Source organism: Meleagris gallopavo, chromosome 2 (assembly GCF_000146605.3).
Source record: "Meleagris gallopavo isolate NT-WF06-2002-E0010 breed Aviagen turkey brand Nicholas breeding stock chromosome 2, Turkey_5.1, whole genome shotgun sequence".
NCBI classification, from domain to species: domain Eukaryota; kingdom Metazoa; phylum Chordata; class Aves; order Galliformes; family Phasianidae; genus Meleagris; species Meleagris gallopavo.
This window is the reverse complement of record NC_015012.2, coordinates 78251064-78268458: the sequence shown is the minus strand read 5'-3', so window position 1 is coordinate 78268458 and position 17395 is coordinate 78251064. Positions and strand designations below refer to the sequence as shown.

General features: G+C 37.5%; 1 protein-coding gene across 1 annotated transcript; it reads right to left on the bottom strand.

Moving 5' to 3' along the window:
- Positions 1–6: 6 nt before the first annotated feature.
- On the bottom strand, positions 7–16485 carry ELOVL4 (ELOVL fatty acid elongase 4). The gene is made up of 6 exons (XM_031552240.1): positions 16431–16485; positions 15109–15296; positions 12297–12377; positions 4863–5034; positions 3012–3139; positions 7–2315 (listed from the first exon to the last, which is right to left on the bottom strand). Exons 1-6 carry the CDS (start codon positions 16483–16485, stop codon positions 2040–2042), a joined length of 900 nt encoding a protein of 299 aa, XP_031408100.1. The 3' UTR covers positions 7–2039.
- Between the last annotated feature and the right edge of the window lie 910 nt (positions 16486–17395).

Here is a 17395-nt window from a genome sequence, read left to right as displayed (position 1 = left end):
AAAAAGCATCATTACTGGCTGGAAGAAAAATCATGAGACATAACAGATAGGAAAACGAATGGTCACATTACAGCTCAGCAGAGGCATTCTCTCTGAATCCTATATTCTGCCATAAAATCCACAGCAGTGGATATTACTGATGAACCACTCTGGCAGTTGAATGAACACCAGCATTAGGAATTATTTCCCAGTAAAACATATCATAACCAGCCCTTTTTTTCCTACAACCCATTTTTTAGGCTTAGATAGTTTTCATCAAAGTGACAAGCTTCAAACCCAAGACAGAAAAATGTCCATATTGTGCAAAACAGGTCACAACAGGCAAATGGGTATTCGAGATGCATAAATGTGTGCCACGTGTGTAACTCTCTATACGTAGAGCTGTGTGTACTTTTTTCCCTCAATAACACCACCACTTCCTCCATGTAAGTTCATCACTGACAATGAATGTTTCCGGACAGAGCTGGGCAAAAAGTGCATTTCAACAACAACAGTGCAGCTCTTGCAGTGATGAATAAGGACCCTGAGAGTTCAGGATTTGGTTTCTAACTCCACTTGCATTATACTCACCGCATCTGCAGCAACACAAAAATTCTGTCTAAATTTTCATTTTGTGTGGAAGGGAATTAACTCGTATTCATATTTACTTCACAAAAGGAGTAGGAAGAAGTCCATTAATGCATCAAGTAAGATGAAAAGCTACTAAAAGAGGCTTCTGCTTGTAGTAGCAGTTATGACTAAAAACTGATTAGCAGAATCACTTTGTCAATCAGGTTGAGAAGAACCAAGAATATTTAGGGACCAGATTTTCAGAAGCCCAACTCTGCTATTCACATTAAAATGGTGGCCTGACTGCCAGCAATATTTTGCCTGCAAGTCATCAATCGAGTATTGATGGGCATCAAACAGTAGCAGCATTTTCAGCATTGTGTTTGCCGTATTTAGAAGTTTATAATTGAATTCTCTTTCCCCCAGTAAAGTGCCTGTCCTGTTGTTAGCATGACACTACACACTGTACTTCTGAACAAATGTCAATGTTGTTTTCTCTCCATCATAATGTTATTTTACAAGTTTCAGTGTCAATCAGCACCACAGGTTTAATGTAGGTCACAGATAACAAAGCCACAGGCCTGTTTAAATTGCTTGCTTCACACAATGACCATCTCATATTTATAAATCCTTAAAATGTTTTCTTCACTTAGCCATGCTAAGAACACCACTCCAAAATTTAAGTTCACATTAAATGAAAATATTGATGATTTGACCCAAAATACCTGGAAACAAAATCTCTTTTACTCCCAAGGAAAAATTTCCTCCTGAATTATGTTAATGGATATTTATATTAGAAGACTCCATATTTCAGAAATCAGTTATTTAATGCTCAATATTCTTTTCAGCAGATGAAGAGGTAGGTATATTTCCACACAAGGAAAAAAAAAAACAAAACAAAACAAAATAAATCAAAAAGAAAAAAACAACCAAAATAAACCTGTAACAGACACTAAATTAAATCAAGTAATTTCTGAAAAGTCAAATACTGTTCTGACAATACATAAACACGATGTTTCTGAAGATACTCTTCAAGGAGGACAAGAAAAGTTGCGTGTTCTGGTTAGATAATACATTGTAAATTGAAATTTAATATATTTCTGGAAAGAAAACACAAGTATTCAAACGCTACTTCCTTCCCCCCTCCCTTCCCCAGAGAAATGTGGGTGCCAACAAAGCTGGTTGCATCAATGATAGTTTTTAACTTTTGGACTGCTAAACATGGAATTAACTGCAATTCTTCCTTACATTCACCAACACCAGCAGTCTACAAGTTTACACAGAGACCGTATGCATGATAATTACATAATTACAATAGAAATTCAACTTTAAGTTTTGTTCTTAAAACAATCTTCATAAATAATGAAAATATCTGTGTTCTAGCTCTTCAGTAACCTAAGGTTAATTGGTACAGATAGTGTTTTTTTCTTCCTTTTATAAACCAAACTGTAGGTTCCTCACTGCCAACAATGGTTAAGGCCTGGATCAAGTTACTCTCCTTTTGCTTTTCCCTTTTTCTGCTTTTTTCCATTTTCCACCACTGGATTATTTTCTGGTTTGCTTACTCCATTTGCAACAGCACCATTTGCTATTTTGCCATTCTTTACAGGTTCCTTAGGCAGCTTATATGTCCGATAGTAGAAGTTACCAAACAAGAAAATGAAGGTGATAGCATAGAAAATTACACCCCAGTGCATCCATTTAGGGAAAGGACAATCAATATAAATAGACAAAGCTGTGTGGCCAATAGTCACATGGAACTGCACCTGAAAGACAGAAAGCACGTAATCAAAACGGTTTGGTTATATTTGTAGGTCTGCACCCATGCATGCTAATGTATTAACTCATGAAAACTGAGAAACAGTGAAGCAGGGGGAAACTATATCTGGCTGTCATAATATGCAGCCTACTAGCTCAAAAGTGGATTTGAAAACTCAAATAAACAAACAAACAAATACATAAAAACATACAGAGATATATTCAATTGTAATAGATATTCCTTTAGATTTTTCTTTAAAACACAATGGTGATTTCATGGTACTCAGAATAAGATAACCACATGCTTGGTAACTGATTGCTTGCAGGTATGAGTGTTGAGAAGGGTTGTTAATGAGGTTGAGCTGTGAAGTCATCTTTAGCCCTTTTCCAGTCTCATAATGATCCTTATTATGCCATCAAAAATAAGTCATTGTTTGTTGAAAATAAAAACTTCTTAGAGCTTAAAAATGCCCATGATCAGTAATAAGTATTTAAGAAGACTTCTTCACACAACAACGGTTGTATACTTAAGCAATTACTTTAACTGCTTAATTACATTTAAGAATATAATCATTTCTAACTAGACTTGTGAGTATGGGACAGCTAAGAATTTTAGATAGAGACAGCACCTGTTCCAAAGCTGTACAGAAGCAAATCTACTCAGAGGCAATAGCTCCTCAAACGAATGGAGAAATTTTACTTACCAATTGCAATATAGTCAAGTATCGTTTCCACCACAGATATTTCTGAACTTTAGGGCCACAGGCAGCTAATCCGTAATACATGTACATAATAACATGAATAAATGCATTCATCTGAGCTCCAAAAAAAGCTGTCCAGAAACAGAAGGAAGATTTCCATGTAATTAAAAAAAAAATAAAAATCTATTCTAGCATTATTCATGTGATTGTAAACATCACAAAGCACAGGGGCATGCTGGGCTTCCATCTTTGAAACATTCAGTTGTGTAGTGCAGACCTCGCTGATGACATGCACTCACAGAAATAGCTGTTTGTGCAAGTAGGTGTCACTGCTCTCATGGAACTACTTAAGCAAAAGCTTTTTATAATGTTTTTGTTGAATGGATTGAAATCATGCATTACACGTTAGTTTATTATAGTGTAAGTGCAATGGCTTTGCTAAGGGGGCTATTAAAAGCAGTATAAAGTGTACAGTATAAAGCGGTTGCAGGTTCTGAACTGTAATTTGTTAAGCTGTAATGATATGTGTAAAGTTAACATCTCAGCAAGACATCAAGAAACCCACATGGAAGTTTGAATAAAGAGGTCAAAAAACAACACAAAGCAAAACCTCACTTGTGGCTGTACGACATTTAAGGGCATTGCAAAATTAGTTTGTTTAAATAGCTCATCTCTGTTTTTTTTTATTTATGACTTACAAAATCCAGTATTCTTAAATAAAAGTATAGTACTTTTTCCAGGATTATCCATGCTGGAAACAAAGATCAGTGTTTATGTTTGCATTAAGATCTCTTTGCTCTTACAGTAACAAACTAGATCATTTTAAGGTGTTATTACTCTACCAGAGAGGCTAAAAAGGGAGGTGGTCTATAAGATCAAGACAATGCAAAGAATAGCTGCTGAAATCAAACAACTCAGATATCCATCTGTGGCAAACTACTAGGATAATCTAAATGTTAGATAATTTATAACAGGTCTATCTATGTATACAATATCTCATCTACTAGCATGAGATATTTGTAGTAAATGAAAGCCATAAAGTTTTAGGGTGGTTTGACAAAAAGTTAAATTTGGTGTTTAGTGTATGTTATTCTAAGTATCTTAAGCCTAAAAACACATTACGAACAGAATTGGTAACCGTCAGCTCTGTAGAGCATATAATTTGAGAGGAACAAAAAAACACAACAAAAACAATGGCAATGAAGGTACAATTTAAGAAAGAGAGAGGATGTGGCAGGAACAATGGAATAAAATTCATTGACGTAGGTCTTAGAAAGTAAGCAGAACAAAAAAAGGCTGATAATGAAATATAGACTTGTGTCTATAGAAGTTTTAAAAGTTAACTGATGGATTTATTGGCTCACCTTCAAGGAAGGTTTCAGAACTTTATATATGTCTCTTTATACAGAAAGAAAGCTAACCCCAAACTCAGATATAATGCCAAAATAACATCTCCATTAACTTCATTACATTTGCACACAGATTGTTGCTCATAATTAGATTTTGCAGTTCTCTGTATCTGCAAAAATTGAAGTTAGGCAAGACACATTCATCTTTCTATTTCATACAGAACAAAGATAGTTTTGAAAACAGAACTTCATGCTTGCAGTTGATGCCCATGAGGAAAAAAAAGAAGTTTTGCAATTCATTAGACTATGGGCCCTGGTATCTTTTCCTCCCCCACATTTCCCACAGAAGAAGATAATACACATTAAAGTTATTGCACTGCTTCAGTGCTATTTAAACAGCCTTCTATATAATAATGCTAAGTCCAGTAGAACTTTTTTCCATTGATTATAAACAACAGTAATTCTGTTGTACGTCCACTCAAAATACGGGAGGAAGGAAACTCACCTTGTCCACCTGCAACCCACTTAATACCAATCCACCACAAAGTGAACATGGTGAAATGGTGATAGACATGAAGAAAACTAATTTGGTTGAATTTCTTTCTCAGGATGAAGAACACTGTATCGAGGTATTCAATTCCTTTCGAGACATAATACCACCATAAAGCAGCAGCTATCTGTAATGAGAAAATAAATAAATAAATTAGTGGTTTCAATTTCCAACGTGAATGGAATTAAACTATCTCCAGCTGTATAATGCAAGAGAAGAACATCTCTTCCATCCCCAAATCCTGGAAAATGTTGCCATGGAATCATCAAACATCCGAAAGTATGAGTAAGAACAAAACCAATACTCCATTCATCTACTCTGGATGTAGTAGTAGTATTCTGAGTGTACTGCTCACAAATCATTACCACAAAAAAGAACAAAAAGTATTAAGTATTCTCTGAACAGTTTACCCATTAAATGCAAGGAGTTTGTGTCCTCATTCTGAATCTTGAGCTTTGTGGGAGACTACTACAGAGCTTCCCATACTTACGGAGCAACACTGATACGGTCAGAACAATGAGGCTGGAAAATTCATGGTGAAATGAGCTGCAAAGGCTGAAACTTTACATGAAGTTTTTCAGTATCACAAGCACATGGATAGAAGGACACCAAATCATTCAACAAGCTTGGCTGAGGTAAAGATTTCACATTTTTTAGGGAAATCTTCCACTTAGTTTCTTCTGGCCTATTCAATAACATTCTTTGGAAATCAATATTCTCCTAGTGGCTTTGTTCCATTCAGGGAATGGAAGAAATGAGATCATGGGAGCCACGCAAGCCGCACAGATATAACCTATCTATCCAATACAGTAGTGTTACACACCTAAACTTCCCCCATTCTCAGTCCACCAATTACAGCAGATAAAACGTGAACGTGGCCTCCTGTTGAAACCAGGATATTGCTATACCAGGTTTAGCACAGAAGCTCTGTGTAGTAATTTGCTAATATACACTAATGTTGGAGTATATTGTTTGTGGGGACTCCCTTCCAGATCATGAAGCATAGCAATGACTGTAGTTCCTGGCACTGCAAGTCACCTAGCTTGATATGCAAGGGTGGGACCAGAATGTATCCCAGATGGTGACTCATAAATAGAATTTTAAAACAAACAAGCAAACAAACAAAAAAAGAAGATGAAAATGGCACCGCCTGCAAGAAAAGCAGGCAATGTCATAACACACCTATTTTCAAGAAGTGTACCTCATCTTCCAGGGCTCATCTGAAGACAAATCACGCTTTCTTACCTTAACATGTGAAATAACTCCACCACCCACTCAGTCCCCAGGGAAGATAGATAGAAGGAAAAAATTAGTAAGAGGGCAGCAGCTTCCCTGACCAAATACACACGAATGGGAATTTTTAAGAGTATGGCTGAGAGAGAGAATAGAAACTGGGAGAATGAGCAGCAGAGAACAATCACAGAAACATGAACTATACAGCCCTGTCTGCTGTGTTCCTTCATGTCTCCAAAAGAGCCAGAAAGAAACATCTCTCTCCTCAGAATAAGCTTGTCACAACCATAAGTGGACTGGGAACACTTTAAGAAATTACAGCAGAAGCCAAAAAAAAAAAAAAAAAGGCAGAAGAGTGCCGCAGCTCTGCATTGCAGACTCTGCAGTTTCCCAAAGGGACTGCACAACTTACTGATGCCAAACGGCAGACTTCTGTGTAACTGTTAATCTACACCCTTCTCCCTAATAGACACAGTACAGCTCAGATCTCAGGAAGAAGACAAAAATTTTGTCAATTTTATGTCAAAAGGTACATGCCAAAGTTGAAGAGATGCTTGATGAGAGAGAAAGGACACCCACAGATACTGGAGTTCCCAGACATGTATGCAAGTCGCAAGAACTATCAATACACGTTACTCAATATCCAGTACAGTTCTGCCTCTGGGACAGATAGGCATGTGTATAACAACACCCACATCAAGGATTTGTCTCACACCCATGTATTAGCGTTACAGCACAGCATCTTTTACAGATCTTTGCTAAAGCTGCATCTTTTAAATAAATTAAGATAAACATCTTTTCATCTCATGAGTTGACAGTAAACACTTTGGACTGTACCCATAGACAGACCAGCACTCACACTCTTTGGAAGTGCTGTCTTCCGAGAAAACTGCAAAGAATCAATAGGTCAGCTACAAGCAAACTGCCTGAAAAGCTTAAAGCTGCTGTGTATTTTGTTAAAGAAACAACGGAATAACTTGTAAATTTACTGCATGACATACAATATGTCATGTATGAGAAAAATGCAGGAGAAAAATCCAACATTAAAGTATTTTATGCCCAGGATGTTTCTGGAAAGTCATTTAGCACTTTATTTCTCCTCTTTTTAATTCTAACTGTCTTGCAGAGAAAGCAATTACAGTACGTGGATCGAAGTCAGCTTAACTTTTGATCAAAATGGTTCCCATTACTTAAGAATAAAAATAGCCTCCATTTCTCCACAGGATAATAACTGCTGATTATTATGTTTATATAGATTTTTTGCCTGAAAGCTCTTTTTTTGTCCTCCTGCTTTCCATTCTGAGGTTTTACTACTATTTATTCTTGCAATTGACAGGTTTGAGGTATTGACCTAATCTCAGAGCTCCCAATGTTTTATGAAGGCATTTTGATCATTAGTTTACAAATGCAGAAAAGAATCAAACAGATGTTACATTGTTTCCCCAAAGACATGCAAGCTATCAGTGACAGAAGGTGGAAAGTAGAACAATACACCGACATGTAAGCTATTTAAGGAGTACATGGTTACTGTTAAACTTTTCCTGTAAAGCATCAAAAGTTATGACCTAATCAATAGTCTTTCTTTGGACATAGCATGAAAGAAAGATATAGCTTAAGAGAAAAATATGCATTAAAACAGATGTATTCCTGTAATGAATAATACTATTTATGACCATACAATTTCTGTCAGTTTTCAGATGCATCAAATGTAAATCTATTAAAACACCAGATGGCACAAAAGATTACACTACAGCCTAGGATTAAGGGAGTCAACAAGAGCTCCAATCCTATGAACTCTGCTTGCTGCAGGGTTTTTGAAAAGAGGGCTGTTTTAACATGGAACTCTGCTCCTGAACCCTCTTTTCTCGTTTGAGGTTGAGGCAGCCATCCAGAAAGGGGTTGTAGGGAACAGGGCTTTTTAAAGAGAACTCATTTTCCTTCTGCTTCATTTATAGAATTTTATTTATAGAACCATGGGGCTTATTTTATTAAAAGTCAAGCTCCCTTTTCACAGAAATTTAGGGGAAACTATTCAATCTGTAAACACATTTAAAGAATGCAAGTAAAAGCAAGCAGACTACAGTTACAACCACAACTCGTCATTGCAATTACAACCAGTACACTTAAAAAACTAAGTTTATTTCTCATCTCTCCAGAAATACCAACAGAAGAGATCAACCTTGTTCTGCAAAACAAGAACACGCATGCATAAGCAGAGGGTGCAAGTGACTATTCACAGACATTAAAATGTCTTAATTCACACAGAATTATGAAATCCTTTACTTCAAATACTGGAGCATCTAAAGGAGCACTCCATTGCCCAGATTTACAAGGGCTGCTTTGAAATTAACGTCTCCTACGTTATTACGTTGGCCCACGATGTCAGAGGCAAGTGTTGGTGGTATGGCAGTAGAGGTTGAACCTTTTCGCCAATATTCCATTACGTTTTGTTGCTGTGCGACAGATGGCAGCAGAGGGGCAGTCTGACAGAATGGCATCTGACATGGAAGTGCATATGAAGCAAAGGGGTACCATCGAATTTCTCCATGAAGAAAAAATGACACCTATTCACTGAACATTTACAGAGACGAAACAGTGGAGGTTAGCAAAGTGAGGCAGTGGATGGTGCATTTCAGCAGTGGCAACATGAAAGACAAACCATGTTCTGGATGGCCATACAGAGCTGTCATACTGTGAAATGAAGGGTGTCTCCATTAGCTATCTGTCCATATCAGTAGATTACAAACAGGAAACGGTACACTGAGCTTAATATTGACTTCAATGCCTTGGAAATAATGGTGACAAAGTTTATGCCAGGTGAGTCCCACAAACGCTCACACAGGAACAGAAAGAACACTATATGCAAGTCTGTCAGGACCTACTGAACCAATATGAGGCTGAAGGTGATGGTTTCCTGAATCACTGTCATTAACAGTGATGAGAAACGGTGTCACCACTACCAGCTAGGATCAAAACTGCAGTTCATGGAGTGGCAACATGTGAATTCCCCATTGAAGGAAAAGTTCAAGACATAGCCCTCCATGGCTAAAGTGATGTGAACTGTCATTTGGGATAGGAAAGGGATGATCTTTCTGGATTTCCTGAAATATGGACAAACCATCAACTCTGATCGCTACGTTGCAATGCTGACTAAGCTGAAGGCTCAAACATCCAGTGTCAGGCCAGAGAAGACAACCTTTCCCTTGCAACACAATAATGCCAGGTTCTATATCAGTTTGAAGACCATGGAGCACATTGCCAAACTTGGCTGGACTGTTTTATCACACCCACCACATAGTCCGTATTTGCTACCGTCTGAATTTAATCTCTTTGGGCTGATGAAAGATTGACTGCATGTATAGCATTTTCCTAGCAGTGATGTCATCATAGCAGCTGTGAAACAGTGGGTCACCTTTGCTGGTGCAGATGTTTCTGAGCATGGTATGAGTATGCAGGCTCCTGTTCATCAGTGGCAAAAATGCAGGGCTAATGGTGGTGAATATATTGAAATTCAGTGCTTTGTAGCTGAGAACGTGCTCTATCAAATAGTGTTATCTTGCTCTTTGTATCTGGTGTATTTTCCAACTAAATAGGAAATAAATAGGAGGCATTACTTTCAGACTGACCTGCATCTCACCTTTTTGCTTTTATTTACTCTGAAATTATAACCAAAATATTCCTCTAAGATGCAGCTCCAGCTCCATCAAAAGCCTTTGTTGAAGATTTTTCCCCATTTTTTCTTTTCTACTATGAATGTTGTTTTTTTAAAAAAAACTGATCATGAAACACAGTCCTTAACACCCCACCAGCACAGTAAGATTGCTACCTACTATATCCAGAAGATATTTCTGCATTTTCAAAGTCTAGTTTCCACTCCCTGCTAGCTCCAGTTGCCCACTCCCTCTTGTAGGACAAGAGCCAGTGGAACTCAGATGAGATTACATTATAGATAGTGGTTCAAAACACTAAGTAGTGGACCAACTTCTTCACACTATATGTAAACTAACTGAAGAATTAACTGTCAGTGGATGTCAGAAGCTTGATAAAGTTAAAGAAAACTTACAGACTAATTCATGGAAGGAAACCCCCTGAAGGATCAGGGAAACAAAGAGACTATCTCTGCCTCAGGAGGTCTGTAAGCTGTGAATTGCTGGCACTGCACTCCATGGGGCAGGTGCCACCACATGTCCTGTCTTACACTGCTCCCTTGAAATAACCACTGGTCATTTGTCTTAAGACAAAAGTGGTTTCGAGAGGAGAAGGAAAACATTCCTCTGTCATCCAAGACTGCCAAATCTTTGCTTTGGAACTGCTAACCAGCTCTCTGGACTCCCTGTAGTCAAAAAAAGATCCTTTGAGCAGGCCACTACGTGGCAACTTTGTATTTGCACTTCATCCAGAAATGATAAAGATACAGAGGAGATATCAGGACTTCTAATTTTTCATTCAGATTGCCACATGCAATTAGTTTGACAGTATTTGTTCCAGCTTCCTAGCCTCTGTAACAAAGCATGATACACTGACAAGTCAGCCAGACACTTTAGACTTCTTAGTTAAATTCAGTACAAGTGTAGAAAGTATAGTTTTCTACTTGCTGCTTATTGCCTTAAATTGAGAATTTACTCAGAACTACCAGATTATGATCATGACAAAGGTCTTGTCCAATATCAGACTAAACAATTACTGCAACACTTCAGAAAACTCAGCATTTTTCCCTACTCATCAGTTGCAAATTGAGCATATTACAACCTAGAAGTTTAGAAATAAAGTTTATGCAAATCCACAAATTTGCGAAATCTTAAAAAGCTGGGAAATAAAAAGAATCTTGGCCACACATACCATAGGCAATTAATATATTGTACTGGGCATTTTGTCTTTACTTCATTATTTAATAATCCTTTGTTCCTCATAATAAACAAATTACAAGATAATTCTGTTGATCAGGTCTGATACCTGTACAGCCTGTCTACACGTACACCTAAAAGTGAAGCTTTTAAATAGCTTTCATGTACAAACTGCTACATCTCTTCTGCTTAACAATAATAAAAATGCCTTTAATTTATTTCACCACAGTCCCTCGCTATCATTCAGCTGAGTATCAGGATATTCTATTTTGCTTGTCTATTGGGAAGAAAAAACAAATAAACAACAACAAAAAAACCCTCAAGCATTTTTTATACTTCAATTATTTGCTTTTAAACAAAATAATAGAAGTACTTAAGTGAACAATACAATGAATCCACAATACTGGTAAAGACAAAAGACAAGTGACTATCACTGCTGTTCTTCAATATCAGCCACTATGCAGAAGTTTTAAGACACAAACTTGTCTTTCTCACTACCACTCATACCTCTTACACAGGTGTTTGAGTACCCATGAACAGTCATTTTGTTGAAACATATTTTTCAAGATGTGCTATAGCCATCCAAGGTACTTAGATCACAACACGCTCTCATTGCATTTTTAGGGACATGTTATAATCTGTAGTGGATGAAACTTGCAAGGACAGCTGCAAGATTCTCAAGAGTCAGCTCTACTGGAAGATAAGGTTTAACACAAGAGCTAGTCAACAGAATTACTTAAGCTAACAAGCATCCGCACTTTGATTTTAATTTGAATGCTTTCCAAAATACACACATTTGAAATCTAAGCTTCTGCAATGAAATGTAATGATAAAACATTTGCCAGAAGCTAGCAAGAGTTCATGAAGCCAAACACAATAAAGAAGACAAAAAGTTGCCTCACCAGTATCAGTGAAGTGCAACCACAGTATATGCTGACAAATCTTACCTGCTTTGATCTAGAACTACACCTTTACTGTGGTTACGCTGTATCATAAACTGCAGCATAGGCTGGCAACCAAAGCACGCATACAAAATTTATCCTGGCTCATGCAACGAGGGCTGAAGCCAGGGATGGTATCTTTGAGGCTACACTTCCTTGTAGCAGTCAGATGAAAGTTAATGCAAACACACCAATGCTTGTGATTAACCCAGCTATGTGTAACGTAATCAAACCTGAAGCAGTCAGAGAATGTAACGGGATACAGTATGGCTGACAGCACAAGCTTGGAAACTGTATTTTCAGACAAAACTAAAAACATAACATAGTGCTATATATTACATACACATCGATAATAATAAAGAAATACTCACCCTAACTTCATAAACATTATCTGAATAATCCACAGTCTGGCAGACATAGCTGTACCCTCGAGCTCTTGATGATAAAAACAGCTGAAAATATTAAAGCCATACATGAGGAAGAAGATACTATATAAACCAAGTTCAAAACAGTTATCAACAAGTTTCTTGCTACATCAAACTTACCTGTACAAAGTACTTTAACTGTCCTAATTTGTCTTAATAACACTACTGAAGAAAACCAGCATTTAGTTTTAACAATCTGTTAACACGCTGAGCATTTTTTCCCTATTATATTAAAAGTACTAATTTCCTTGCGTGCATTTCACCAGATAATTAGAGACCTGAACAAATACGACCTTAAGATATTCATACAAGATTCTTCTCTTAGAGGGCTCTCGATTCAGAAACAAAAGACACCTAGTTGCTTTTATGAAGAATGATAGAAACACAAATGCTGTGACAGCTCAGAGCAGAAAGAATTCTCTCCTACAGACACGGATTAGACAATCTGCATCTACCATTCTTATAACAATGTACCAATCAAAATCCAGAAAAAAATCCCTGAACAGCCAATGCTGAGCACCCATAAAACATATTTAGAGACTGCATAAAGAGAACTGACCCACTTTGCGCCTAAAGCATATCAAGTGCTTCTGTAGAGCCATGCCAAATAAAGTGTATTGCAATAATCAAAGCAGGAAAATATAAACTTGACATTTGAGCAAGTTTCCATTGGAAAGAAGAGCACTTGCCTAGATCTGTACAAGGTTCAAGTAATACTTTTAATTTTGATGTCTGTATATACTGTGATCCAAGGTTGTTTATAGCCAGGTAATCCCACTCTGTTAAGGTGCAAAAACATAACATAACTTGTAAACTGGGAACTGTTACTGTAAAGAAAATTGATGCAAGAACATCTCCAAAGCAAACAGAGATCTCAAGAAAGAAATTCAACTATTTCTGTGTCACCTAAGCCTGTTTATAAGCTACTGTAAAACCACTATTCTTTCATGTGGTTCCATATGGGCATGAGCACATCTGAACATGTCGGAGAACTACAGAATAGTTTTGTGTGCACCGTTACAGAAACTAACCATTTTCTATTGTGGTCTGTGATAATTAGATAATTTCTCCAAAGTTCACTTGGCAACGGCAGTAATAAATTTACTTTCCCAACCTGAAGCTACTTCTTCAAAATGGAATAAGAAATACATGATTTTGTGGCAAAGTGGGGCTCTGTGTCTGAGACTTCCGAGTGTTTGAAGATAAATTTGCACCTAAATCTCAGTCTAAGCTTGAGACCAATATATGAGAGTTTTGGACTGAAAAATCTAGCAGCATTTTATGACTCATCATTTTAATGTATGTTATCAAAGGTGAACAATGAGCTTAGTAATCAGGATGAATATATAAATAACATTTAAATTTAAAAACAAGATCTATGGATCTTATCAAAAGCACTTCACATTCAAATACTATTCTTAGAAATACATGGAAATTTCAGTCATTTGCAAAATACAAATAGAGTATCATTTTACCTGTAACAACTACGTTACTCATAACAATTACAACAGGAGCACATAAGTAATGTAAACCTCACATAGACTGAAGTAGAAGTTGCCTGGTTAAAGACAACATTTGAAACTTGAATACTTGTATCAGTCCCTAAGACTGAGAAGAGTCACTTCTTATTAAAGTGTTGTATGAACAGCTTGCTTGGTTTAACATCCACTGAATAGCCAATTGAACTATTTGAAAAAGCAGGAAATTAGAACCTCTGTCTGCAGCTGGGCAGTTACATTTATTTGTATATAAATTCAGTGGTTTGGCAATGCTACACAAATATATTCATTATCCTGTAAGCAACAGAGCTTTGAATATGAACTGACCATAAGCTTGGGGTAATTCAGCTTATGGATAATACAAACTGATTAAGAAGAAAGTGAAAAAGAGATGCAGGAAAAGAAAAACAAAACAAAAAAAAAACAAAAAAAACCAGTGAACTCATTTCAGAGGAATTTCAGCTTTAACCTGCCAAGATGCCTCATCAATTTTATCCATTTTCATAATTATCTTTAGGTGAAAGCATTAAATTCTGGGTTATCTTATATCTTATCTTATATCTTATTACACATCTAAAAAGTGCAAGGAGACAACTTAAAGAAAATGATGACTGAGTTGTTATGGCAAAGATTAGTTATTGAATTATGTCTTAAAAACAACTAATCAACTAATCAACTAATATGAGGCTGTGGAGAAAGGTCAATATAAAAGAATTCCTGCTTTCCTGGCAAAAGTGTTGAACAGGCCATCTTGAAAAGAAATGCTGTAATTTTAACCATGTTATCTGTTTTCTTATTTCTGGAAATACATCTAGTAAATTCACAATCTTTCAGGATTCACAGTCTTTCAGGAAGACCCTTAACCCACATGAGCAAAATCACAGTAACAAAAACTACTCCTTAGGATCATATGTATTCTGAAACTCTATCCTGGAAAAATGATTTCCAAACTGTTAAATAATTCCACTTAAATCTTTATGGACTCCAGTTATTCTGTACAGTATTTATGCTAACATAAATCTAAGAAGATCTTGATCTAGATAGTGTACAAATTCTTTATATATATCTATCTAGGCATTTTATTCATATCACAATGTATCTAACTACCTAAATGCTCATGTCAAACACAAATTCAGTTTTAAAAATCTGGGCCAAACTTCCTACAACACACATAAAACGCACAAGATTATTTTAATTTTGCATGTGTACATGCCTTCAAACCTCAGTAGGAATTCCCTCCTGTAAGAGTGCATACACACCTCTTTGAAAATGAAGAAGTTCAGTAGAACCATTCCAAAGTTGTAAACAACCAACAGGAAACGTAACTGGAAGGGCTCTCTTGTCTTCATCCATTTGGGGCCCAGCCAAACAGTGAGGAGATAAATAGTGCTTATAGTCAGTGTTGGAAATGGAGACTGCATCAAGGGCCAATCATCGACACGTTTGTCTGGGAAGGATGAAGCAAACAGAAGGAGTCAAACTCTAAGCAAATTTCATCATCATTTTAGGCATTGCATTCATTAAATATTATTTTATCCTAGAATATCTGCATCACATAGCAGAAACACAACATATTCATACTAAAGGAATTAAAGAAAATAGTTTAAAAGAATCACATTACTTCATACAGAGATTCATCAAGTTAAACAAGTTCTACTTCCCAGTTCTACAATCCAAAACAGAAAAAAAAATATATCAGGTAGCCCAAACTCAATCCAGTAATCCCCCCAAAAGTATTTTACTTACAATGATTGGTGACTGCAGCAGCAATATAACCAAATATTCAACACCATTCATTGAATCATAGAATATCTTAAGTTAGAAGGGACCCACAAGGATCACTGAGTCCAACTCTCAGCTCCTCACAGCACCATCCAAAATTCAAACCTATGTCTGAGACCACTGTCCAAATGACCCTTGAACTCCAGCAGCTTGGGGCCATGCCCAGTGCCCTGGGTAGCCTGTTCCAGGGCTTGACTATCCTCTGGTGCAGAACATTTTCCTAACCTGACCCTCCCCTGCCACAGCACTATGTAGCAGTCACAGAGAGCAGAGCTCAGCGCTGCCCATCCGCTCGCTGTGAGGAGCTGCAGCCACTATGAGGCTTCCTCCCAGCCTTATCTTTTCTAAATTGAAGATATCTAAGGGACCTCAGCTGCTCCTCAGAGATCTTACCCTCCAGATCCTTCATTTAAATCCTTTGGATGCTCTTTAACAGTTTTGCATCCTTCTTATATCTTGGTGCCCAAGACTGCACCCAGTGCTGGAGGTAAGGCCACACAGCACAGAGCAGAGCAGGACAACCCCTCCCTTCACCTGCTGGCAGTGCTTGGCCTGATACACTCCAGGGTATGGTTGGCCCTTTTGGCTTCCAGGGCACACTGCTGACTCATGTTCAGCTTTCTCTCAGCCAGAACTACCAGACTCCTTTTTCCATGGGGCTGTTCTCCTGCATCCTCCAGGGCTGTACAAAGAGATTGCCCTGTCCCAAATGCAGAATCCAGCACTGCTCTTGTTAAATTTCGTGTGGTTGCTGATTGGCCAGCCCTCCAATTATAGAATCATTAAGGCTAGAAAGGACCACTAAGGTCATCTAGTCCAGCAGTAGGTCCATCACCACCATGTCCAATAACCATGTCGCTATATTTCTCAAGAACACTCTGCAAGATTTCTCTACTCTCAAGGGAATCAACTGCTCCTCCCAACTTAGTATCACCTGCAAACCTACTTCGTATGCATTTGAATCTTGAGACTAGATTGTAAAAACACTGAAGAGAACTTCTGCAAATGAAAGACACATAAATTTGGCAAAATGCTGATAAAGTTAACAGATTTGCTATTTTAAAATTTGGCATCAAAATCTCCCATTATATATACTTCATATATAGTATGTGATGTCAAATAACTTTGCTACTTGATGCATATCAGTCTGATGTGTTTCAGACAAAAAATAAAAGTAATTACATTATTGAAAAAATACTAGATAGAACAGTTCAGATGGCTCAGCTTAGAGTAGTCTATGCTTCTGTACTGGAGCCAACAGGGTTTTTTTAAACTGCTTTAGAGTCACTCTTCGGATCTTGCATTGCACATATTCTAGGACCCACAATTTGCTATATAAAGTCCTGGATCTATGTCAAAAGAAGCATTCAGCCTGAGGAACCGGTGACATTCAGGATTAAAAGATGGCTCTGCCACAGAGGAAGGATGGAAGTGACTACAGTAATAACTCTTTCCTCATTTTCTCAGTGTTTTCTTCTGCCCTCCTTATGAAGGCTAATCTCTGACTGTAGCAATAGATAGAAAGTAACTGTTCCATTACTAACAGCCCCACAGATGCTGAAGTCAGTGCAGAAGGAGGGCAAGGGGTGTTCCAGGCACGCACAGGTACCACATGGAGTGGATCTCCACGTGCAGTCACAGAGGAGCCCACAGTGCAGTGGTGGTTGAGGCCCGAAGGAGCCACAGCCATGGACACCCCCACAGAAGCAGCAGAACAGAGCTGCAACCTGTGGGGAGCAGTCTGTAGTGGGGTGGGAGGGCTGA

Bases quoted from the DNA above. Each gene is read 5' to 3' on its own strand.
- ELOVL4 (XM_031552240.1), bottom strand. From the start codon at position 16,485: ATGGTTATTGGACATGGTGGTGATGGACCTACTGCTGGACTAGATGAC. The intron at 15,297-16,430 runs GTCCTTTCTAGC...CATCCTTCCCAG, and splicing joins TGGACTAGATGACCTTAGTG to ACAAACGTGTCGATGATTGG. The intron at 3,140-4,862 runs GTGAGTTTCCTT...GTTTCTGGACAG, and splicing joins GTGGGTTGCAGGTGGACAAG to CTTTTTTTGGAGCTCAGATG.